At 33.2% G+C, this 26,546-nt stretch overlaps 5 protein-coding genes across 15 annotated transcripts in view; 3 read left to right on the forward strand and 2 right to left on the reverse strand.

The window, feature by feature from the left end:
* Window positions 1-10,316, forward strand: part of LOC105152428 (Sperm surface protein Sp17) — a 23,173-nt gene extending 12,857 nt beyond the window's left edge. For 4 of the 11 annotated variants that reach the window (XM_087405434.1, XM_087405435.1, XM_087405433.1 and 1 more), the window contains 3 exons: window positions 8,012-8,054; window positions 9,227-9,289; window positions 9,786-10,316. The gene's annotated coding sequence lies outside the window, so the exon portion shown is untranslated. Of the gene's footprint in view, window positions 1-355; window positions 1,612-4,523; window positions 5,191-8,011; window positions 8,055-9,180; window positions 9,290-9,437; window positions 9,699-9,785 lie in introns of those variants that run through there. The other 7 variants (XM_011066721.2, XM_087405443.1, XM_087405437.1 and 4 more) reach the window with 6 other exon arrangements.
* On the forward strand, window positions 2,640-5,190 carry LOC105152426 (uncharacterized). The gene is made up of 2 exons (XM_011066717.2): window positions 2,640-3,499; window positions 4,524-5,190. Exon 1 carries the CDS (start codon window positions 3,058-3,060, stop codon window positions 3,445-3,447), a length of 390 nt encoding a protein of 129 aa, XP_011065019.1. The 5' UTR covers window positions 2,640-3,057; the 3' UTR covers window positions 3,448-3,499; window positions 4,524-5,190.
* On the reverse strand, window positions 5,871-20,148 carry Qbp-1 (Queen brain-selective protein-1). The gene is made up of 4 exons (XM_087405564.1): window positions 19,989-20,148; window positions 8,010-8,076; window positions 7,624-7,765; window positions 5,871-7,144 (listed from the first exon to the last, which is right to left on the reverse strand). Exons 2-4 carry the CDS (start codon window positions 8,060-8,062, stop codon window positions 6,941-6,943), a joined length of 399 nt encoding a protein of 132 aa, XP_087261690.1. The 5' UTR covers window positions 8,063-8,076; window positions 19,989-20,148; the 3' UTR covers window positions 5,871-6,940.
* On the forward strand, window positions 13,892-24,918 carry LOC105152427 (uncharacterized). Its single transcript, XM_011066720.2, has 4 exons — window positions 13,892-14,364; window positions 16,948-17,204; window positions 21,753-22,164; window positions 22,805-24,918. The coding sequence occupies exons 2-4, from the start codon at window positions 16,955-16,957 to the stop codon at window positions 23,298-23,300; spliced, it is 1,158 nt and encodes a 385-aa protein (XP_011065022.1). The 5' UTR covers window positions 13,892-14,364; window positions 16,948-16,954; the 3' UTR covers window positions 23,301-24,918.
* mRpL40 (mitochondrial ribosomal protein L40) lies at window positions 24,881-26,361 on the reverse strand. The gene is made up of 5 exons (XM_011066716.2): window positions 26,218-26,361; window positions 25,783-25,866; window positions 25,519-25,689; window positions 25,225-25,423; window positions 24,881-25,092 (listed from the first exon to the last, which is right to left on the reverse strand). Exons 1-5 carry the CDS (start codon window positions 26,250-26,252, stop codon window positions 24,970-24,972), a joined length of 612 nt encoding a protein of 203 aa, XP_011065018.1. The 5' UTR covers window positions 26,253-26,361; the 3' UTR covers window positions 24,881-24,969.
* Window positions 26,362-26,546: the final 185 nt, after the last annotated feature.

Here is a 26,546-nt window from a genome sequence, read left to right on the forward strand (position 1 = left end):
TATCGATAAATTACACAGTGAAGATATCTCTCTCTCTCTCTCTCTCTCTCTCTCTCTCTCTCTCTCTCTCTTCCTTGCTCTTTATTTTATATTTTTATAAAACTATAGTTTTACCTAAAAATTTTATATTAATTAAAATACAATATTATTTAATCTCGCCTAACAAAAATAATATATATGTCCACTTCTCTATCTTTAGGAAATGTATAAAATCACCGTGCAATTTTCATTTGTGAAATCAATATCCCAATATAATCTAAACTAATATGAAACAAAGAATAATAATATATTCATATTAATTAACAAACACTAGAAATATCAATTATAAATATAATTTATAAAAACATTTTGTTAGACGCAAAATACGTGATGGAGAACGAGACGAAGCGCGTCATGCGTACGCGCGCGAAATTTACGAACGGGATCGTTATCGATGTCCGAGCCGGCCGATTGGATGACGCGTATCCGAGTATATTTTCGTGATGATGAGCATCGGTGAAGAGTTATGCGCGAATACGCAGAGATCAAACAGCGGACGCAAACAAATTGGAATGTTCTTGGCCGCACGCGCGCGGACTTTCGTCGCACTCTCGCGAGCATCAATCATCAATCAGCGTATATTGGCCTCAGGACGACGAATTCGCTGTGACGCGCATGTCGACCGCACTCACGAGACCAAAATTAATGCTATCCCAGGCGCATTACGAACACTTTGCGAGCTCCCCAATACAGCGTTCTCCCCTGACACGATGCGATCAATCAAGCCGCAAGTGGAAGAATAAATGTCCGAATGGTACTTGAACAAGTGTATTGTATAAAGTTCTCTAAATTAAATTGCTTACATTATATTTCTCAATGAATGAGCGTATCGTTCAGGAACAGAAATAAAACGAAAATTGAAAATACTTTAAGAGTGAAGAAATATTCTGGCACTTGATTAAATTTAATATAACGTAGTGGCAACTTTTTCATAAATCATGCATTTTTTCTTATTTGATTATAAAACAGATAACATGTAAGGTAATAATGAAAAATAGCATACATACACTAAGAGAAAAATGTATTAGATATTAATAATTATTTGAGTAGCATTAATATAATATTTATTTACGGAAGATAAATATTTGCTAAATAAAACATAATATTAATAGATAAATCAAATCAAAAGCTAAAAACGCGAGCCGGATTTTATATCGCTTTGCGAGAAAACTAGAGAAAGAATGCAGTTCAGGAGCAATTTGAATTACCATAAAACGTGAAGCCACAAATTATTTTTATTTTTTTTTTTAATACATATTTACCTTATTATGAAAGAATGTATCTTATTTTTTATACACTGAGAGAAAAATATATTGAATTTTAATAAATATTTGTTTGAATAGTGCCACTTGAATATTTACTAAATACATATTTACTTTATTATGAAAGAATGTATCTTATTTTTTATACACTGAGAGAAAAATGTATTGAATTTTAATAAATATTTGTTTGAATAGTGCCACTTGAATATTTACTAAATACATATTTACCTTATTATGAAAGAATGTATCTTATTTTTTATACACTGAGAGAAAAATGTATTGAATTTTAATAAATATTTGTTTGAATAGTGCCACTTGAATATTTACTAAATACATATTTATCTTATTATGAAAGAATGTATCTTATTTTTTTATACACTGAGAGAAAAATGTATTTATTTGATTCTTGTACCAAATAAATATATGTTTACATTTAGTAAATATTCAAGTGACACTATTCAAACAAATATTTATTAAAATTCAATACATTTTTCTCTCAGTGTATAAAAAATAAAATAAATTCTTTCGTAATGAGGTAAATATGTATTTAAAAAAAAAAAGTAAAAATAATTTGTGGCTTTACGTTTCATGGTAATTCAAATTGCTCCTGAACTGGATTTTTTCTCCAGTTTTCTCGCAAAGCGATATAAAATCCAGCTCGCGTTTTTAGCTTCATTTAAAAGCGCGCGAAGGCCGTCCCGGAGCTATCGGGTAATCCGCGCTCACCCTCTGCCAACTTTGTACGAAATTAACCCATCCTCGGATGCGTGAAATAAGACATGAAGGTGATCGACGGTTCGGAGAAACCGAACGGGCCTCTTTTGCCGGCGGGTTATCATCGCAGAACGCATGCGTGATAGATCCATCTTTCGTCCGAGGCGGATAAACCGCGCTCGCTGAGCTAACTCAGCTAACGTGTGTACCTCTTTGTCGTGCGTTCGTTGCGCGTCAGTTTCCCGTTCCGCTTCTGGCTAGGAGGACGCGCGATAAGGAGATCGCGGAAGTGAGCGCAAAAGTGTTCTGCCAGGAAAAACGATCGTGTCTTTTTCATGAGATAAAATTCCCGCTTCCCAGAGAATCGGGAAGATCTTGCTCCACCTGCTCTCTACCAATAAATCATCGTGGAGAACATCGATCCGAATTTTACTGAAGACTTTCATAATTATTTTTTGCGATTCATTTCGCAGATGTCTAATCGCGATTGAGGTTTCCCAGAAGATCCCTGAAATAATAGGGAGACCTGGTTTTCCTTCTGAAGAAAATTTTTACTGAGAAGGAAGCCGCTCTTTTTTTGCCATCGATATATTTATAGTTGATCGAAGATACCCTGAGGTGATTATCTATCCTATTTCCGTTAGTGGCATTATAAATAATCAACGGATTATCCTGTCTGATTACTCCGTTTTGGAACAAATCTTTAAATACATCTTATACGAATCTTCATTCGGTTTTTCGTTCAGAATATCATTCCGATAAATCGCCAGAGGAACTTTTGAATAAGTCTGTTCTTTCGGGAATGATCTTTACAAATAATCAAGAATAGCCTGAATTGTTTTCGCTCTTGGGATCGATCTTTATAAATAAGCCGTGAAGGTACACGAATCTCTCCGGAAACGATTTTTGTAAGCAATCCGGGAAAACGCCAAATTTCTGCGGAGTCGGTCTTCGTGAAACATCTTGGAGAACTCGGAATTTTACGAACGGACTTTAACGACCGAGACACGGAGCTTCGCATAACCGGCTTAGAACTCCGTTCATGTCGCAGACTTCGAAGGAGGACGCCGACGCGATGAAGGCTAACACTGCGGCGACGAAGATCCAGGCCAATTTCCGCGGATATCGCGTGCGCAAGCAGCTGAAGGAATCCACGCAGCGCCGTCGTCAACAACAGCAGAATCAGCAGGACCAGAAACGGAACCAACAACAGCAGCAACAGCAGGAACATATGAAGCCGAAGGAGCATCTGTTGAAGAGACAGAGCACTCAGGAGGCGCTCGAGGAGAAATCGGCGACGAAGATCCAGGCGGGCATTCGCGGTTTCCTGGTGCGAAAGAGACAGCAGGCCGTTCAAGCCGCGGCAACGAGGATCCAAGCTGGCTTCCGTGGTTTCAGGACGCGGAAACTGCTGAAGCAAAATGGTCAATAAGCTGTCCTTTCCTGGTGTGAGAGACAACGTGGGACATTGACGTGTGCAAGAGGTTCTCCCCGTTTATGTCTCGTGATTGCGCTGACGTAAATTAGAACTTGTTACTGATGTGATGCATTTGCTGCAAGGCTGAGTGGAAGATGTGATAATTACTTCGATCTACATATATATTCCCAATCCGTTTCTCTTAAGATCTAACAGAATTATACTTGGCTATTGAATACGTAAATTTTTTTGTGTGAATCTCTGGAATGTGTCTTTTCTAACTTATATAATGCTATCAGATGAGTATTGCAAAATTAATCATTTTGAAATATACGTTAACAAATTTTTCCAAAAATATTCTAATTTAACACACCTAAGACATGCATATTGTCTATTTGAGTATAGATATATTATGTAATATATTATATAATATATATTCTTTATTATTATACAATATATGCATGTGTGAGTATGTCCCAGCAAACAAATTGATATTATTGCTATTTTGACGTCACAAAAATGACGTCTTTAAGATCACTAAAATCTTGTTTGCTGGGATATTATACAATAATATCCAGAAAAAAATTAAAATATTACTTTTTTCTAAAACTATTTAAAAGTATTTTTTTAGCAAAAATAGATAAAAGAATTTTTTTGTCTTTATTTAATTTAAAAATTTAGTTTAATCTTACTTATACGCGTGTTTTGGAATAATCACAGGACATTTACATGTAATAAAAATTATTTAATATCTTCTTTTATTCCGACCATTGCGTGTATGATATTAGCCAGAAATTTTCTTAAAATATAAAAGAATTATTTTTCAGGCGTATTTGAAATCATGGTAGCTCGCGATGATTGCGACGATTGCGTGCTAATACTAATCGGCACTCATTAACTGCACAAGGAAAATGTAAACAGCTGCAACATGTGTCTGCGACATCTCAGCGCTTATAAGCGGTTTAAATATAACGTCGAGCTTGCGCCTCGAGCCCTTGACCCTTAAATTCTTCTTAGCACCGAATTCTTTGGCACGTCTCTCGACCTTCTCCATATATTTGTTCTTATATTGTGTATCGTTTATTTTTCAGCATTTTGCGGATTCCTTTGTAACTCGGACAAGACCTGCAATTGGATCGGAGGCGAGAAAGGAAATGACAATTTAAATTAAGTTGATTACATTGTACTCTTTTGAGACCGTTTGTCTTTGAACTGTAATATTATTAATGGAAGCTATCTCGGGAATTGATCGATAATTAACGGAACATTGCTTTACAATATTTATTATTGTTCTTATTTTCTTATTTCGATTTTTTTCCATGATGATTTTCACATGAGAACGATGGCAATAAATAATAATGTCGAAGAAAGAAGTAATGTCGAAGACATCGCATCTTGAAGGAAAGCGGTTGATATATATATATAATGTGTGTGTGTGCGTGTGCGTGTGTGTGCGTGTGTGTGTGCGTGTGTGTGCGTGTGTGTGCGTGTGTGTGCGTACGTGTGTGTGTGTGCGCGCGCGCGCGCGCGTGTGTGTGTATGATAGGAATTAGTTAAATAATTATATAAATCTTTTAATATACTCTCTTGTTATATCATTTTTTATGTAATTAACGCGTTATAAATTCGAATCCTACAAATTATAATCGAAGATACATCTATAGCGTAATTTTGTATCCAATCCGTTGATAAATGATACTTGTGTAATGATTAGCGCATAAAAAATGTATATATTAATATATATTTTTTGTTGTTGTATTTGCGTTTTATGATTCTGCCCGGATTTTGTGTATAATAAATTTTTAATCTTTGTAATAAGTATTTATATATACATATATATATATATGTATATATATGATGATTATATTTAATATATAGATATTAAAGAATACTCTTACACATTTTTTGTAATTTACTTTGGTGATAAGTATACATTATTTAATATATATTCATTTGCCATTTTTTAACTGAAATGAGATTATATTATGTATGTGTGTAAATTTGATACATTATCCGACGAGTAAAGCAGTTCACCAGTAATTCTGGATGGCAGCACTTATATAGGAAAGCCATATTGTCTTCAATATTCAAGATGCTTTTTAAAATCTTTAATTTTTTAATCAATAACATAATATTTATGACTCAACCATTTCTTTTAAAAAGTGTTTTTTCAAAGCTTTGCTGATAAATATCGATAAAAGTCTATTTAAAATAAAAAAAGAAAAGATACTAAATAAAAAATGCGAAAGAACACTTTTATTTACGTAAACATGAGAGTTACACTTATCGCTTGAATAAACAAACCATTTCGTTTCATTTATCATCGTAAAGAAACAATTTCATCTTGTTGTGAATGAGGCAATAAGCTGGTTCTGGTTTAAGAGCGCGGATAAACAAATTAATTCGAGACGAGGGAAGGTACGTCAATGATGCGCACATGAATGCAACCAATTTTATTCTGTTGTCTGTTACATAGGGGCGGCGCGTTCGCCGAAATATTCACATCCGGTCTCCACAGAAATACCGAAAGTTATGTAAGATACTCGTTTTTGAGACGCTTACCAGACTAATCGGTGCGAGAGAAGTACCGGTGAAAAAGTCAACTATTAACTATTTTCGTGTTTATTTAATAAATATTAGTAACAGTCCGTTAGTGAAAGGCAAGGTATTGATATACTGACAATATTTATCTAAACGGGCACGCTTTATCGGGAGATCCCTTATCGCAGGGTGATCTCATTCTCTCCTTAAAGTTTAAACGCGTTGTTAAACGTAAACAATAAAAATAAATATTAAGATAAATGCGAAGTCGATATAACTCTCGTAAATATATACGTAATCAAAATGTCAAATCGGAATGTCAAAAATCATGTTATGACTGTTTTTACAGAATAGAGTTTTTACAGAATAGAGTAGGGAACAGGAGAGGGAGGACTTTTGTTATCTTCCTCATGTACTTCAGAATCATTTTCTTCCGCTTTTTACTCTCGACAGAGATCCGGCTTTTTAATGTTTCCTGACACGAAATTCGAGGATCCCGTCGATCGCCCCTTGTTATTCGCAAGAGGCGCGATTCACAGCCAAGGACTATGCGCGATGATTCATCTCTCACGAGATCAATCTAGCCGGTACGCGCGCGCTCTCGCTATAATAAGCACGCGGACACGGGCGCGGTTTCATTGAGACATGCGTGTATAAAGATGGGATAACGTAATTAAAAAATCACAGAAATGCCATTATACACGAACAAAGGCACCGTCGTCTCGTAGGAGCAGGAAATGGGGATGAGGGTGTAGGGTAGAGACGAGGCTCTGACGAGCTATCTATCACAATCGAAGATACCTAATGGGATTATATCGTGAAATGTAATAAATAATTCGGAAAATCACTAATATATATATCCGCGTTTTTCTCCATCTTTCTCATTTCACATTCGCTCCTCTCACATTCGTCGTCTCATCCATTCGTCGTTCTTTTCGTCCATCCGGGGGTTGGTTTAGGTCTCCGTTTACTTGGTGAATCGATCGATGGGGAAGTTGTCGAAGATATCGGGATAGCTCCGCGTCTCCAGGCTCTGATGGGGCAAACAAGTGTTTGCGAAGCACGTGAGGCTGTCCACGCTGCAACCAGTGCAGCGATTGCAACTGCAGATCAATCCGTCGCCGCACACTCCCCAAGAATCGCTTGGACCACCACAAATATGCCCGGGACCCTACAGGAAATCGATGTCAATAAGATCGCGAAAGTTCATCATATATTCATAGAATTCTCAACGAATTTCCAAATGGAGATCAATGGAACATTGAAGATAAAGACAGAATAAAACTTGTTCAAATTTGTATTAAATTTCACATTAAATGAATTTTATATTAAATAAAAATTGTAGTACAATCCAAAAAATTGACCAAAGTTTAGAATACGAAACTTTAAATAAAAATCGAAATTTTATTTTTTATAATAAATCTTGGTTCATATTTAGAACTTTTTCTCAACACTTTTATCAATAAATGTATATACTTTTAATTTAATTTATACGCTTTTATTTCTGAAATTTTGTAGTGTATGTAACAAATTATAATCATTTTAAGCGCGTTCTAAATACGAATCTTTTATGATATACGATGAAATAACGTTTAAGAATGATTTTCTAAAGTGGAACAATGCATCATATTATTATTAATTGCTACTCACCTTTCGGCATTCCGAGATACCGCAGAGAGTCGACGTTGTGTAACCGAACTCGCATTGCTCGCATTTGTCGCCACAGCCCACACACAGCGGTCTCGGTTCGTGTCGCTGTGCGATCGCGGGATGCGCGTGACACTTGTCAATCCTGTAACACCATTAGAACTATGTTAATTACCATAATATATGTACAGTATAAGGCCGATATTCATAGTTAGTCTTTATATTTATGACTATTTTAAGTACAATCTTAAGATGTCATGAACCAATCAGAGCTGAATTAATATCTTAAGACATTACTTAAGACAGTGAATAAAAACGGACTATAAATATCAGCTTAAGATTTTACATTTTATGATTTTATTCATTATCCATTCGTTTTTAATGCTTACAGGAAGACCGCGGCCAGGAGAACGAGCATGTAAGTGAGTTGGAAGGTAAGCATAGTGATCCACCGATCTGAAACAGAGACGACGTGCATGTAAATCGCCATGCTTTTTCTTACCGTAGAATTTTATAGCTAATGTAAAGATGAAATTATAATATAATTATAACAAAACTCTTGTTTGACATTAAAATGCTCGAACAAATATCTGAACTATTATTTCTCCATGTATCAATCTTTTCATACAAACCTTTTCTTTATCGCAATAACATAAATAAGTGATCCTTGTGCCTAGTTGAATAAATTTATAGTGCTCGAAAAGCAGAGCGTGAATAAATAGTGAGGAAAAAAATAAATTTTAAATTAAAAATTTGCTTTAAAAATAAAATATATATGTTTCGATATATTAATCGTCAAGGATGGCAGTAACGCGTTATTTTGCTGATCGTTACCTCGTTATAATAACGATTTGATAATAATAACATTGTGAATTTTTATGACAATAATTAGACTCAGAATTAAAAAAATCAATTGTTATTTGTAACGAGTTGAAAAAGTCATTCATTATTGAAAAAAATACTCCTTTTTTCATTAATTTGTTACGCGTTATTTGTTACTTTTTACTTTTTTTTAGTAAGTAACGCGTGATGATAACAAATTACTTTTCAAAATAACTTTTCTAACTTTAGCACAACGTTTAGTTAGTTAACGTTACCGTCATAAAAAATTACAACATTGTCATCAAATTGTTTATTATAGAAAGTAATGACAAACTAATTGAAAAGTAATATTTGCCAATCCTGTTTGTTAATCGTACATTAATATTATGCATGATTTCCAATGTTTTTCGTGATAGTTGTTATTAATAGTTACATTTCCGATATTTATCACTTTAATACTGCCGCGAAGCAGTCTTGCGTAATTAATAATGCTGTCGCGATTTGTATTGAATATTAATGTGAGTGACTTTATGTCTATGGTAACTATGTAAAATATAATTCTTTTGTAAAAGATAATTAATAATTACAATGATAAATCATTTGCTTCTCATAAAAAATAATTAATCTTTTTTTTTATAAAATAATAATTAATAATCTTCTTCTAATTATATATATATATATATATATATATATATATATATATTGCGATATATATATATATATATCGCAATACCACAGATGCGGATTATCTTTCCATTTACCGAGTTCAATCACCCCGTTTCAGTGTCTTGACATTATATGCAACAATGCTAGCACCAGGAATATTGAATATCCACGAAATATCGAGGTAGGTACCATGCTGTAAAATTGACTTCTCATCGCCAGTATGTCATTAATTGCTACATATCTACAACGCGAGCATGTAGGATGAACGATATTTCGATCCTTTCTCTTTGAGGTGTACCAAAATATGTTATACAACTGACTCGTTGCAGAATATAATTGTATTCATTTAAGAAAACAGTATATAATGTTTGGGCAAGAGATCGAAGAATATTCCAATCACTAAAAGATTACATGAATGTTACGACATGTATCCAGGAATGAATTAGGAATGCACGGACTTCAATAAATTCATCAAAATCAACACAATCGCACGAAATAATGCACACTTCAGCGTCTGACATATAGACACTTGGAAACACGGCCATCAAACGTAGACATAAAGCATGACATCAGTCATAGGCTTCTATATCGTGAAATAAAATCTTTTATAATGCTCTGTCTTTATTCAGATTCATATGTCTTTGTATAGATTCACGATTATATTATTTATTTTACAGGAATATCAAACGTAATGATGATAACGATGATAAAGATGACGGCGACGAAGATAATGAAAATGATGACGATACTACAACCCGACGCGATGCGAGAACCAAGGAAAAGCCGTTCGTGCCGGCGACCCGTCGCGAGAATTAAACGGGTAAAACTGATGTCCCACATCGCCACGATGGTCCCCACTCTACATATAGCGAAACGGTTTGCAAAGCCTCCATAACTCCGCGGGGCAGACTACCGGCGTGAACCGATTTTTCATTAAAAGAAAGGACAGCCGAACTCAATGCTACTCAAACCCATTCATCTCAGAAATGACTATTCTTCATCGCCACTGATGCATCTATCTTCCCGATGCTTATCGAGCTTGCCATTATAACATTAAAAGATCTGAGTTTAAAAAAAATTAAAAGTGACCGGGAAGATAGAAAATTCTGCAATCTCCCAACACGTGATAAAAGGATGAGATAAGATACTGTTTAATTAACAATATATGTAATAGATAATAAAATGACATGCGTAATATGTAATTGGAATCTTGTCTTATTTCGCTTTTGTTTATTTATTTGTCGATCCGTTTTCTTGATCTGTTCCGTAATCAAGAATTTTAATATAGAATTCAGAATTTATACGTATTTCACAAATAAAACTCCAATTTACATTGATTGCAATTTATTCATCACACGCAATCGTAACTGAACGATTTTGCGAATCTTCAATGCTAAATAGAAATAGATTTTTAAACATCCTTGGGTTCATTGACCGAAAAGGCGCCATGCATCGAGACAAAACAAGCAGATCTCTCTTGATATTCTGTTCGAATGTGCTAATAACACAAACATTTCATGCGACCACATGATCTACTTTCCTTCAAACAAGGCTTTCCTTCTTCTCTTCCATAACTATTCGTAAACTTCCGTTCGTAAACAAGGAAACTTGACGGGCTGACTCAGCATTGATACTCACGGCCTCCTTTATTCCGTTTTTTTGTAAGCGCGCGTGGGTGCAACAATAAAAGAATTTGTTTTATCTTGTATTTTTGTCGCAATTTTCCTTATCTACTATTTTGCACAATTGTGTCGCAATCTTATCTATACATGTTTGTGGGTCATTACTTTTGGAATTCGAAATAATAATCTCCCTATACGTATAAATATTGCAAGGAGACTTTGGTCCCTCTAAAAGCGTAATAAATATGAATAGCAACACTAATTCGACCTTTTAATCCCGTAGTTATCACATCTTTTCTCTTTTTGGATTCTCTTAGAGAATCGCTGCTCAGAGATGCACGATGACGATGTGTGATTCCGTATGCGCCACAATTATTTTTCGCGAACATTTGTTATTAATATCAGCGTATCTAGTCATTCTATGTAATATCTTGACGCCATGTGCGTCGGCAAGTTTACAAAAAAATTGCATTAAAATAAAATAATGGAAATGCAGATACGCGTCTTGTGCTATGTTTTTCGTCTTGCACACAAACCGGCTATGTTTGGTTTGGTATTCGTGACGATCTTTTATTTTCCGTGCGAAAGGGAGCGAATAAAGAAATTTTTTTTTCGGAACGCACAAAAGAGCGGTCTGATGATTATTTGTGGACGTACTATATCTTCTCATTGTAGGTCATTGCGTCGAACCACGGAGTCTTTCTAAACTCTACTGCGAACCGGCGTAAAATTAGCTTCTCAGACGGCGACTAGCTGATTCCCTCTCGATGAGTAAAACCATACGTACCGCGAGAATCGGGTCAATGACATGAAAAACATACATCTTTGAGTTTTAAAACCCAATTTGCGATTTTTAGCTGTAAACCGATTATATGCGTTAAACGATAATTGCAGCCGTTAAACGTTCAATATTACTAAACAATATTTTACAAGTGCACGGAAAAAAATATTTGGTTGAATTAACTGGAATTCTGATAGAAAATAAATAATCCAGAATTCTGATTAAATCTACTAGAATTTTAATAGTTTTACCAGAAATCTAGATCATTAATCAGAATTCTGGATCGTTCATTTTCCACTCAAATTCCAATTAATTCAATCAAACATTTTTCTCTGTGATATAAAATATTTCAAAGAACCTTTGATTAATACAATCTAGTTGACACCAAATAAAAGTAATATAACATCTATGTTATAATTTTGCATTTAACCAGAGATGAAAAGTAAGACGTTCTTGTAATTTTTTATCGTTATCGTTAGTTTTTCATAATATAATAACAATTTGTTAATAACTTTATAATTTTTAATGAATAACACGTAATAATAATAAATTAAGATCATCATAACATAAATTATATAAGACTTCTGAAATAATGAATATCTTACATAAATCATAGCGTCTTTACGCTGGATACTTATTGATCCAGCTTATATTATTTTGTGCGTGTGTGATGGATTACTTTTCAAAAGTGATTTTCCATCCCCTGACGTTATAATTACCGTGATAAAAAATCATGCCTCCTGATTGTACATAATATCATTAATAACCTTCCTAAACAATTCAATATAATTCTCAATATAATTTTTAATTAAATTGTGTAACATTTAGTTAATTCTTGTTATAAATGTAACTGTATTTAATTTTGACCTTACTTTTATAAATCATAGCAATATGTATAGATTTCACATAAAAAAAATTCCATCCAGTTTAAAAATTTACACATTTTGTCTTCAATAAATCTTAGCTTGCTTAATAATTAGATGTCGGCTCAATCTCATCATAAATATTTTTACAATCAATACATGTCATTTATAAGGACAATTAGATAAAATTAAAGTTACATATTAAGGATTAACATAACAATAATTAACTAAATTATTATATACAATTTAATTATTACATTAAAAGTTGTATTGAATTATCTAGAGAAGCAGATTGTCAATAATATTGTACCATATAATTGTTTAATAATATTGAAGCGTTCAGGCCACTCATTCAAAAAGTAGCGAATATTATGTACAAGAGAAATTTTAATCTTGCCAGTGTGCGCATTAAACACGGTTACGTTTAATGTATATATAAGAGCAAATCTTCATATTAAATAAATAAGAATCGGAACACTGCGCATAAATACGATCCACAGTTTTAAGAAACAATATAAATAGTTTTCGTTTATTTTCGTGGCATTGTTGTACCCGAACTAATTTCACGTGGCCGTACGTATCAATCTCGTGGTCACTACGCAATCATCATACCAGGAACCAGCGAAATCACCGACTAAAATCGTGCGTTCTACGACAGTAGTGAATGACGCGCATCGTGACTGTACATAGAAAATTTGGCGTGTGGAATTTTCATTGAATTTTTCGCGGTGATTAACCTCGTAAATTTAGTCCACTGCGCAAAATAGCTTCGTGTCTTATTTATAGATTTGCTTTGTACAAGCGCATGAATTTTAATATCATCATTTTTATTAGTAACACATAAATATTTATTACAGTAGATTAGAGAAATTTTATGTCGTACATAAATCCAAGGTATTTAAATATTTTATATCGACAGTATTTTATATTGTAGTTGAAAGAAAGAGATAAATGAATCACGTAATAAAATTGCTGTAACTGTAAAATTTAATATTTATGACAGAGTATTTATAGAATTATCCACAACAGAGAATTCACGCAACGTCGTAATTTTTTAATGCAAAGTCATCAATCTCAGGAAATGACAAACTCATTTCTTTAAATCGTAAAATATAGATAACAAGCAATAAGAAAGTCAACCAGATTATTGCGAATCGACAATTAATTCAAATTCGCTTAATTCTTAGATAGTCGAAAACCGCGAATACTTTCATAGAGCTGCGCGTGTTCTCCATTCATTCCGGATTGCAGGCGGCCTGTAGAGAAAATCTGCAAGGGAGCTTTCACGGTTCGGTAAACGCCGTCCAATGAAACACGACATCGTATCTCTGCCTGCTAAGAATAGCCGAAGAAATTTGCGTTGCTCGACGCAGATGCCAAATTCTCCCTTCCTCTAACTAATCCCACCCTCTTGTCTCCTCTATTCCATCATCTACCTTTCTTTCTCTATCCGTACCCGCCCCATCCGTTCTGTTTCTTCTCTTTATCTTTCGCTGCGTGCTCTCCCTTCTATTTATTTTTATGTATCTTCTTCTGCACTGTTAAACCTCTTATTCCATTTCTCTTTATTCCGTTTCTTATTTTCTGATTATTATATCTCTTCTCTCTTCTGCCACTCTTCTATTCCATCCCTCCCCCACCTTTTCTCTTTCTTTGCTGTTCTCATTTTTTGTCACATGTACGTAGTTAGTTACGCACACACATCGTCTTATTTCGTTACTCCGCTGGTACAAAGACTGAACGGTCAGTATCGTACCAGTTAGCATTCGTTTTGGACGTGCGGTCAAACGGCAGCGACGAAACTTATTCCATAGTGAGACCCCGCAAAGACATATCTCTCGAAGGTGAATCTCCTAATAAACCGAAGAACTAAAGGTTTCGAGAGAGAAAACTAGAAAAAGCGAGAGAGAGAAAGAGGACTTTTTCAATTCCTAGAATTTGCAATTTTCTTGTGGAGGATTAAATTCGTACTCTTTGTCATCATTTAAAAGTAAGTAGCCATCGAATACCATCGAAGTTTATTTGACTAACAAATAAATTCTAATTCTATATAACAATTCAGTTATATTTTGGAGATGCAAATATCAATAGAGAATCAACGTCTTAATAACAAAGTTGTATACTTAGATGTAATTTAATAACAAAGTTGTATACTTAGATGTAATTTTTAAAATCTCTAACATTAGATGCTGTCTCATTATAAGATTTTAATAAAATTAAATCAAAAAGCCATCATACATACGTTATATTACATTATTTTATAATTATGTAGCTATATAGTATTAATGAGAGAGAGAGAGGAAGAGAGAGAGAATACAAGTTAAATTTTTAACTCTTTTCTATCACGATAATACTGTTTAGTTTAATTTAATTTCAATTTTAATACATTATGGAGAAAATTATAAAATCAGAATCTATAATTATAGAATCCTACCTAATTATAATTAATGCGAAAAGGAAATTTAATAAAAGATCAAGAGTAGACACGTGTTTGGATAAACGCCTCGTAGGACTGATTGCATTGGTCCTGTGACGATTGCATATTTAAAGATTCCCATCGCGCGTGGTTTGAGCTAAATGTGGCATCTGATTCTGCGTCTTATTTACTTCGTACATAGATTACCTTCAATGTAGACATACAGCAACAATCGAACAGGCATGATTTGGCACTAAATACACTTTAACATATATAATTTATGTTTTCATCTCTATTTAATACTTCTTGAAAATATAAAACAAACTATTTAAAATTTTTCATTGTTTTTGTTATTTTTAATTATACTTTTTCAGAGGGCGAGAACTACGCGGTGAAATGATTTTCTAATTAAGAATTATAAATTGAATTAAACGAGGAAATTAAACTTATTAAAATTTGGAAATAAAATTGCATCTGTTTTTTATTTTTTTCGCTATAAGATTCAAAAGTAGTCCACTTTTAATTGTGAAAGCTGTTGTCTATTAAGGATCCAAAATATATTCAATATTTTCAATGCACGTGCTTTTGATTTTTAATTTTCACCGGAAGTTGGACAAACATGTTTACTATTAACTGTTGACATAATCAAAACATTGTGTCAACTATAAAATGCAATTTTCGAAATTTGTGCCAAACGTGCCACGTTGCCTCCGCAGTTTTACATTGATCAATATATATCTCATCGAATCATCTGACAACACGTGCCTTTTGATGTATCTACGTCATTATAGATGTGTGAAATTTTACAAAAGAAAAGAAGAATTTTAATTAATTAATAAATAATATTTAATTAATAAATCACATTTTGAATCCAAGTTCATATTCAAAATCGCATATGTAAAAAATCCTAAAATTTTATAATGTACATCTAATGAATCTAATATACAATACTTGAAATTAAATGATTTCTCGCGATTTTTCGATGAGAATCTTAGAATTATTTAATGAGTCGAATTCCCGCATATTGAGAATAATTTGGTTGAAAGAAGATAAACTTGATTACCGTTTCTATTGCATGCACATTAAGAAATATACGGTTCTCGATTCAAAGAGTAACAAATATAAGTCACGCATACCAAACTATGGATAAATATACAAAGATCAAGAAATGGAATGGTTGGTACGGTAAATCGTTGAAGAGTAAAACAGAAGTATATCACTTTGCTCTCCCTTTTTCAAGAAGAAACAAGAGAAAGAGGAGGGGCAAATCTTTGTAAGAAGAGAACTTCTCGCGGTTAGAAATAGCTTGAAGTGCATCCGATGTAAAGAAGCGACATGATGCAGAAGACTCGAATCTATACAACTTGCCAAGAATGACTGATGCAAACGATTTCTGCGGCACGTTGATCGAGCTCATTTAACAATTTAATGCAATTCATGGAATTCCGATCTTAATAACCGTTAAGTAATTAGTGGTTTTTACAAGCTCACGGCATATCAAATCTTGTTTATTGAGCTTGATCCGATTTGCTGACTGTTCTTTAAAAAAATTTATGTATTGTAACGAGATTAAATAAAATGAAAGAGAAATTACCTGAACATATCAATTCATAGTGATAATAATATTATATAATTTAATTAATCTTATTATAAGACACAAAATTTCAAAGAACATGTTTAATCTATTGCAAGATTCAATCGAATTATCTGACATTGCATATCCCTCAACGTCGTAGATAATAACGTGCACAATTTTATAAAGAAAAAAAAAATATTTTAAAATAATATTTTGAAAACTAAAAGAGTTCCAAGATTTTCGAATAATATCTAATGGTTTCAATATCTAAAATTGGATGGCTTTCGCGAGATATTTCCGTACATCGAAAACAAATCGGAAGAGAAATTATTTGATTATTGTCTTTGCTATTCACAACGTCACAGTGTACGAAGTTCCTGATTCAAAGAGTAACAAATAAACTACGCAAACTGCAAATAAACATACAGAAGTCGAGAAAGCTCTCGAAATTATTGTGTCTTTATAACAATGAAGTTTATAACAGTGAAAAGCAGAGAAAATATTTAAAAGAATCTACAAATGTACTGCTTTAAGAAATAACATTAACGAAAGAATTTTACATTCTCGTTGTTTAATTTCAGGACCGAGATGGGTATGATAGCGCGCGTGAGGCGTCGCGTCCGCGCGAACTCGCTGACGGTCGACAAGGAGAAAACGGCGCAAAGCGTCTGCCTTCTAAGCGCGATTCTTCTTCTACCCTATTGCCCACGCGGTCCGCTGCCGCTTCTACCGTCGCCCGCACCGGTCCTATATTCAGCCCTTGTCCTGCCGGTCGTTTTAAGCGCGAATTACAGATATCCGGTCCCGACCCTCAAGACTCTTGCCGAGGCGGCTAAAGGTACAAACGGATACTCTAACACTGACCTCGCTACTTTTCCATCCTAGTTCGCCGATCTCATCTTCAGACTAAACCGATTTTTTTTTACTTTAGATTTTTTTAATCTTATTTTTCTTTTAGAATAATTTTCTGAAGGTCGAAATAAATTTTTATAATAATGAGATCTGTATCATTGATTTTGTGTCGATTATGTACAAAGTTACAATGTCAAATAAGATTTTTGATGAAAGTATTTTGAATGCACACATTAAACATATCGAGACAATCAGACAAGACAAGGCTCGATAAAATAATTGTTATTAAATAAAAAATATAAAACGAAGTCTACACACTTATTTAAAATTTAAAAAAATATATAATAGATTGCAAAGCTTATTTAAAATAATAAATACTAAATAATTATTTTATTTACGCATATTTTAAATAAGATTGTTATAAATGTGACAGACCTCTGATTGTGATATGACTTGTTTAAAATAAAAAATATAAAATCAAGGACACGAAATACGTAATAATTTTAATAAATAATTTTAACGATACTATTATTAGCAGTTTATATAATATTCGAGTTTAATAATTTTATGTAACTAATCATTGATCTCCTTTGAAAACGAATAAAATATAGAATTCTTCAGTTCTTAACAGTATTGGCTAAAGTTAAATTTTAAATTAAGCTATACTATTAAAATTAAATTTTTTTTTTTTAAACAATTGGATACAAAAGTCACAAATAATTCACTTCCCAATTAACACATTTAAATTCATTAAAAGAATTTTTTATTGCTGTTCGTTTAGTTTTGAATTCTACTTTTACCTTCACATTTAACAACAAATATTACAAATAATGATATTATTTTAGCTGCACCAACCGAATATTTGAATGAATACAAAAAAATTTTAGTTCATTATATGATAGATTACAATTCACAATGAAAGTTGGTTACTAAGCTAGGAGATTAAGCTTTCTTGACACAATAGTTATTATTGAAGATCAAAGAATTATATTTGATAGATATCAAAAAGCAACTTGTTCCGATAGATTCCTTAGTTTTTTTTAAGCCATCTGCTTTGTCACAAAGACATAATTTTTGGTACTGTGAACAAAATAATTCATCTGTCTCATCCACGATTTCACAAAAAAAATCCGACTAATGCTATCTATACATTTTTAAATAATGGGTATCCACTTCCTTTGATTTTCTCTGCAATACAAGAAAGATTAAAATATCATATATAAAATTATATTGTAAGAAGAAAAGATCTAGAAGAATTAGATTTGTTATTGCATCAGGACGTAGTCTACAAAATCTCCTGTGAAGATTGTGATATTAGCTACATTGATCAACGATACGAAAGTTAAAAACAGATTACATGAACATCGTTCGATATTAATAAAAAAACAGGTTCTCCATCTGTAATTACAGATCATCGGATTAATTTTAAATGGAACAACGTTAAAATTGTTGACAATGAATCTTTTTGACAATAAGAGATGATTCACATAAAAAGACAAAGATAAAGCTTGAACAAACAGAATGAAACTGAATCACTATCGAATATCTTAACATTATACAATTTCTTTCTCCTTTTCTTAATCCTCTCTTCTTTCCTCTTACTCCTTCCTTTCCATATTTACTCCCCACTTCCTCCCTACATTTCCACTTATTTCTTTGCTCTTTAATCTCATTTTATTTACAACGTTCCTCTGGTAATCAACTCCTGATCGTAGCAGTGTTACTTTGTTATAACAACGATAATATTATTAATCGGACTGTTTTACACGTATTTTTACTTGATGGTAGCAATGCTCCTTTAATTTATTACAATTTTATTAATTGGACTATTAATTGGACTTTTATTAATTTTCACTAAGATACACTTTTATTACATTCTATTATTTTACCGTTATTGCCACATTTTATTGTATTTAATAGATTTGTACTAACATATTCATCTATTTACGTATCAAGGTTACAATAACTGTAGAACGAGATCTAAGAGGTCTACATTAACTTTCACAATTTTCAAAAAAATATTGTACTTTCAGAAAAGATTGTAACGGTTTCATCTACATTGTTTTATCAAGAATTACAATTAAAGTGCATATAAAAACTCTACATTCAACCTTCACGCAACGAGATGTTAATTGCAAAAAATATCATCACACTTTTCATAAAGGTTCTGTTTTTTCTTAAAAGCAATTAATTTATTTCATTATAATGTTTTTGTGTAAATATCTGCGACTTACATTGATCCGATCGGTATCAAAACGTCTGTAAATTTTTTTGTTTATTGTTATTAATTTGTACATTAAAAGATCGAATTCATGCTCGTAGTCCATCTATTTTATAATTTTATTTAAATCTTATTAATAAATCAAAAATAGCCGATTTTAGTCTAATTATAAAACAGTATCGGTTAAAATTGAATTTTACGTCAAAAAATTAACTGTTGCAAAAAATTATCTGTTTTTAAAATAATATCAATACATACTGAGATTTCAAATTCCAGTTCAGAGTAAATAGTTCACTCCAATCCAGAGTAAATAGTTCATTCTCTAATTAACAGCATTTAAATTCTACATTAACGGTATAGTAATAGCGCCGCAGATTTTAATCTTACAATCAGTTAAAAAATGAATAGTATTACAGTAATTTTATTAGTGATACAGTTGAAATTGCAAAGAAAAGAATAATTCGATTCAATCACAACTATAATCAAGTAGTGTAGAAGTAGCGTTGCGCAAACGAGGAATTGCCGTAGGTCACGTCCTCTCGCACTCACCTAAACTCTGGAATCTTCTCGCTGTTTGTAAATGTTGGATTCGTCTCCAATCGGCGATGATCCCTATAGTGTTGACGCCAAGTTGTTCAATGCTCGGTCGGAGACGGAGCGCTGTTAGTTTTATAGGTAGCAGAGGCCCTCCTGAACTCCAATCGGGGGATGGGAGATCCTTCGGTTGCCATGTGAAATCCTACGGGTTCCACCGCTATGTCGCCTCCTCAGTATCTGTCCTTGTCTCGTCCTGCTGCCATGTCGTCGGTGACTCGTCCTGACTGACGTCCATTAATATGCAAATCTTCTCTCGATCGTCGGCTCTCTCTGGGACTTGTTACTAAAAATGAAGTCGATCATTCATCGAAGCCACGTCAATTACGTTATACTCAATTAACGGTGGCCGACGGAGGCGCTCTCTCTCTCTCTCTCTCTCTCTCCCCCCCTCTCCCCCTCTCTTTCTATCTATCTCTTTCTCTTTCTCTGCCTCTCTCTTTTTTTTCTTTTTTTCTCTTGCACGCGCTCACGCTCATCAGCTGGCAACAAGTTCATGATTATTAACGTAAAGCACGCCCTGTCATGTTATTCAGCAACTTGTCATTCTCCGATAAAACCCTCAACAGAGGGTGGGTCGCTGCCGTTCGTTGATCAGGTCCACCTCCGGAAAATCACTCACGATGACGCGTTCCTATCTCTCGTTTTTATTCTCTTTCTTCTTCGGGAAGCGAAAGACGATGAGAAAAAGCGAGACAGAAGAAAAGGAGGAGGAGGAAGAGAAATCTATCTCAGTGGCGAACGCATATCAATGTTCTTGTGTTTAATAATAACGAGATGTCGTGTGTCTGTGCATTTCTTTTTTGCTCGCCTCCGCATCCTCGCCAGCGTAAACGGCCGTTAAAATAATTTTCTCTGATAATTACGAGGATGGTAATAATCTTAAACGGTTTTTGTCCAACCATTCGAGAGTCGGGCGACGAGGCAGGTTGTAACTTTTGCGAATCGCCTTCGTCAAGTGGCCGATTTGAGTATCCTCAAAATGTGATTATTATCGGTTGAACGATTCGGACTTCACGCTTGCCTCGATCACTTATGATTTTTGTCCGGTGACAAACGTAAATAGCCACATATAGATGTTTTTGTATAGAGGAGAATAAGGCCAATATGAAAATTGAAGTAATCAATCTGCGTTAGTTACTTCATCATGCCGGTGTGATGCACGAGATGCATCTTGAGCTAACAGTAAAAAATTACCTTTCAAGAATCCGCGCTTAAGTTATAATTTATTATGAAGGTATAAATTAAGAAACTTTCTTCAACGTTGTAATCTCAAAGTATAAATTAAAGTTATTAATCGCTCCTTCAAACGCGAATATTCAAAATTCGACGCTGAACATTTTCGAATTATAAACGCCAATCTTGATATCTCTAAGGCGCGATATGAAAAACTTGAAGTAAACATCGATCTTTTTCGTTGCATTAATTTTTTTAAAGGCATAACAACATTAATGAACACGGGAAACAAAATTAAAATATTCCTTATTCCCAAATAGCAGACTAATATTTGTTTTTATCGTTTTGACATCAAAATAACGATAAATCACATTTGTTTATTATCTGGATTCTGTATTGAGGCAAAATTAAACCCTTCATTTGTATGAGGGTAAAAATAAATTCCTTATTTTATATTAAGGTAAAATTAAATCCTATAATATATTATTTTGAAGTAAAATTAAATCCTTCATTTTATTGATTATGTTAACACAATGTTCAAAGGTGGAGCCAAGAGAGCATGGCATCCTCTAAATCGCTTCCTGAGACGGTTGTATGCACCGGTGGACCGCGCAGAGAATCTCTTCCTGAAGATGCGCAATCTTTCCGTCATGGCGAACCAGATAGTGTTCCTGATCTTGGCGGATAAGGTGTTGCTGCCACAACAGAGGCTGACCTGCTTGTATACGCTTATGTTCTACAACGTGATAGCCTACTGTGTGAGCTACATCAAGGAGCTAATCCAGAAGGAGGATTGGTCACCGTACGTCACCTTGACTGAGCGATCTAAGATCAAGCATCTCGCGATGTCGGCCACCAAGATCGTGCTCGAGTGGACCAAGGCGGTAACATTCGTCGTCACGTTGACCTTCATGCTTCTCGTATTCGGACTGGAACAAGGTCTCGATCATTACAAGTGAGGAACTTGATTGAAGAGGAACCAATCCTCTTGGTCTATAATATGTATAATAATTAAGAATATCTATTAGAATTGTTCCTTGTCATACATACAATTGATCTTTTTCAATCAATGCATTTTTTTATAAGATTCCTATAGAAAGTATAAAAGTGAAAACGAAATCACTATAATTCTTAACGAGTAGTAAGCGTCGTTGTCATTATATTATTAATTATTACGCAATTTTTTATGTATAAAATCGTAATAAAATTACTGTTTTTTTAAAAGTTACAAAATAGTTAAAATCTATGCAAACTTGTTCTTAATGTTGATCAAAGGGTAAGGATTTGAGACGTTATAACAAAGTCTTAGCACAAAAATGTACAAATTTTGCTGTAAGAAAGTAAAAATATGCAAATTTTTACTATTTCTAATTCGACTCGTATACTTATACATTGATTATAGAAGGATTAATATTCAGTTTATTATTAAATTTTATTTAACATTTTATATTCTTTATGGATTCATGAGATAGTAATTTCTTTATTAATATTCTGTTTTCTAAAAAAAAATTAACAATTTCGATTTGTGAAGTGTAATCCATTCTACTTTATATTTCTTTTCCATCCCTTTAATTTGATGTCTTATCAATTTGCAGACCCTCATTAATCTATACGGTGATTACGTGGATTTATTATTCAGCGACGGAGAAAGTCTTCGTCGAGATGTTTCCAACGATCCTGGGTTTCTTACAGCTAGAAGCTTTGGAGAACATCGAAAATCTGTACGCGCCGGTGATACTCCGCTGCTTTACGATCGCTATGTCGGCCATCTTCAGCATTCTGCTATTGCCATCGGCCTCTTGGAGGTTTCTAATGGTTGCCACGTATTTGAATGTGTACTTACGATGGAAGGAACTAATGGAGAATTCCGGCGCGGTATTGCGACGAGAACGCGAAGTGTTAAATCGCTACAGGAAGGCGACCCTTGAGGAGATCGAAAGGTTTGATGACGTGTGTGCGGTGTGTCTGTGCGGTATGATGAAGGCCAGAGTGACACCCTGCCATCATCTCTTCCACGCAGACTGCCTGCGACAATGCCTGAAGACCAGCGACAAATGTCCCATGTGCAAGCGTGAGCTCAAGTTCGACTAAATAAATGACATCGAGGAATATACCTTTTTGATTGCCTCCAGAAAGATTTACGAGATTCTCAAAACGCGCCGTTGAAGAAGACGAAGAGAAGAGAAATGTATGTAGATGACATTTCGCGTAGGAAGATTTACGGCGTCTTTTATATATTTGGATTTACGACGGCAATAGCGTCGAAAGGATTTATAGCGTTCTTTTCGTTTATAAAAGATTTTAAAAAAAGAGCTTTAAAGAAGAGATCCAAAACGAAATTCTTATATTATTTGAAAAGAATGAATAAAAGGAGAAAGTACTTGCGATACTGTGGAACATCGACAATATTCGCAACGCATGGAATGCATGTTCCTTTAGATATATATTACTGTGATATAGATCAGCAGCAATGTAGCTTATTGTTAGGATTATATCGGAGATATACAATAACTTTACTGTCACGTCGGTCAATTTGTGACCAACACACGTCATTCATAACTTTAATGTAACTGGCGAATGGAAATACGCTTATTTTATATTATTGTCCTGATAAAAATATTCCTTACAATTTTTCATAATTTTTTAGAATTTTTATGTAAATATTAGAATTATTTAAAATTTCTATATAATTTTATATTTTTAAAAAATTCCTTAAATTTTTTATATGTGAATTGGAACATTTTTCAAAAATACTGAGAAAATCTAAATCTTTTCCAGAATTTTGTCATATATGTGAATTTATGTTCTAAAAATCTATATTCTGATGTTTGTGAATATCTGAAATATTATATTTGTATCTTGAAATCTATATTATGATATTAGGATTTTCCCATTCTGTAATTTCTGGAATAAATTTATAAAATTTGAAATTTAAGATATATTTTCAGAAATCATCATAAATTTAAAAAAATATAACAAATTCTTATGAAATAATCAAAAATATTATGAAATATTATGAGAATTTTTTTCACCAGGATATCTATTTTTCGTTGTATAATGCCCATCGAGGAAAACTGTGAATTGCGATGTTTATACATATATTTGTAAAACACTTTTTTCGTTACGTTTTGCACGAATTGTGTAAAACCCCACTTTAATTTTTATGTATCTAAACAGCTTGTTATTATACAATCTTAAATATGGAAAATTGTGCTTTGCAGCAAATTGTTCGATAGAATAAATAGAATTTAAAATAGTAATTTAAAATAGCAGTTTTGTACGCTACAATTTGTTTTTTAGAAATTGTAACGAAGCTCTTTAAGAGCCGTATGATAATGCAATTAAGAAATCAAATAGTATTAAAAGATTTCTCTGTAGAATAAGTTTTAATTTTCATATTCAAAATAAACTCTAGTCTCTAACAAAGCTTCATTTTCTCGGGAGTTATGGCAGATAGAATAAGTTCTTATATTCCATTGAAGCTCTCAATATCCGTATATCCGATGATATACGCTTTTTAAGAATAATTTGTCGCTTACTTAAACAGTAAATTTTCTTCTTGAAAAAAAAAAGAAAATATTTTTTCTCTATATATTAAAATATTTATTTGTTTCTATCGCTTCCTATATTCTATTAGATTCATGTAACACTATTAAATGTACGAAACCAGATTTCGAGCTTGAAATACATGTTTTATTTGTATTCTTGACTTTTAATTGTATTCTTTGATGTAAAAATCCTCTTTTGCAGCATCAAACATTCATTCTTCTCCATCAAATTTCCGAGTGGTGTTTGTATATTCTCCATCAGGACTATTGTAATTTTCTATTGGAGGTGTTTTTAATGGTCCTTTTACTGTATGTGGTAAAAGTCCTAAATCCGGCTAAAACATATACAGATGAATGAATTTATACCATGTAATAGAATTCTTCTTTCTATTCAAAATTGCTTACAATTATAGCATAAAAATAATTATGCTCAGTTTAATTTCTTGAGTAAATTAATAATTAATTACTTGTACTGCTTCTTGATACAAATCTTCTGATTCTGCCCTTAGCTCATCGAGTGCCTTTTGCTGCGAATAAAAGATAGAATCTATTGCCTGAATGTTAGCTAAATGCTGTTGAGATTTATATCTATTCCATTCTTTTTGCAATAAAATTTTAGACTCCATTTCCTCTTCTGATATCGATGGAAGTTTTCGCAGTCTTTGCCTGAAACCAATTTCCAGTTTAGTAAATCGCAGACATAAGAACATTATAAACATTATACTTGTCCTGTATATAATTTGTTTGCATAGAAAACTTACTCCTTTTCTTCTATTAATTTGGATGGTACTTCCAACTCGCTGATTGGTTTTAGTTGCTTAGATAGCTTTTGCAATCTACGAATTTGTTTTTCTAACTTTCTTCGTCTTCTTTCTTCTCTTGCCCTGATAATCGCAGGATCTAATCTCTTTTTTTTCTTCAACGGTTCTCCTCTATAGAATAAATAAAAGAGAATTACAACATACTTGTAATTGTGCTATAATATGTACATCAGATATTACAAGAAATTTACAATGGTAACTTACAAAAGTACACTGCTGACTCTGAAGTACAGTGGATCGGTACATGCTGAGATGTTTCGTATGCCAGGTATAATGTGTACTGATAGTCTGAAAGGAAAAGATTAATTTTCGTGAGAGTCTTCCTATTGAACTTATAAAAGCATTGTTCGTTTTGTCTTTCGGGAGCTGTTCGGAATCACTCCGAACAAACTCAGTGTACTTAAAATGTATAGGATTCACACTACATACGATATCCATCATATGATGTCCGATATTCATCGTTACAATCCCAAGTAGCTCCCGAAAGACAAAACGAACGCTAAAGATAATGTACAATTTAATCACATTGACATTGAATAATTCTTTTATCAAAATCCAATTAATTATAATAGATTATTACTTAAATAATAATTTATTTCAATGCTGAATTTAGATTATTACTTAGAATGTCGTAATTACCGCGATAAAGCAGGCAGCAAATTCAAGACATTCATCTTCTTAGGATAACCTTCTTGTGCATTCACTTCTCTCCCTTCACTTCCATGAAAACATTGCGCAATGTCGCAAATGTCATAGATGGTCGCAATAAAGCAGTGCCTTAGCAGTATTCTCCCTAGTCACTAAAATCCCTACATGTCGTAAAAATACCTTAGAATTTATCGATAGTGTCAGAGAATGTACGTAGTCACGTAGTTCCCAAACTGAAAATGGATGTACTGGCGGTAGTGTACGGGTAATTTCAATGGTAACAGAAAAAAGACCGGCATGGCCTTTCTCGGATTTCTCAT

Source organism: Acromyrmex echinatior, chromosome 4 (genome assembly GCF_024713525.1).
Source record: "Acromyrmex echinatior isolate Ae372 chromosome 4, ASM2471352v2, whole genome shotgun sequence".
Taxonomy (NCBI): Eukaryota; Metazoa; Arthropoda; class Insecta; order Hymenoptera; family Formicidae; genus Acromyrmex; species Acromyrmex echinatior.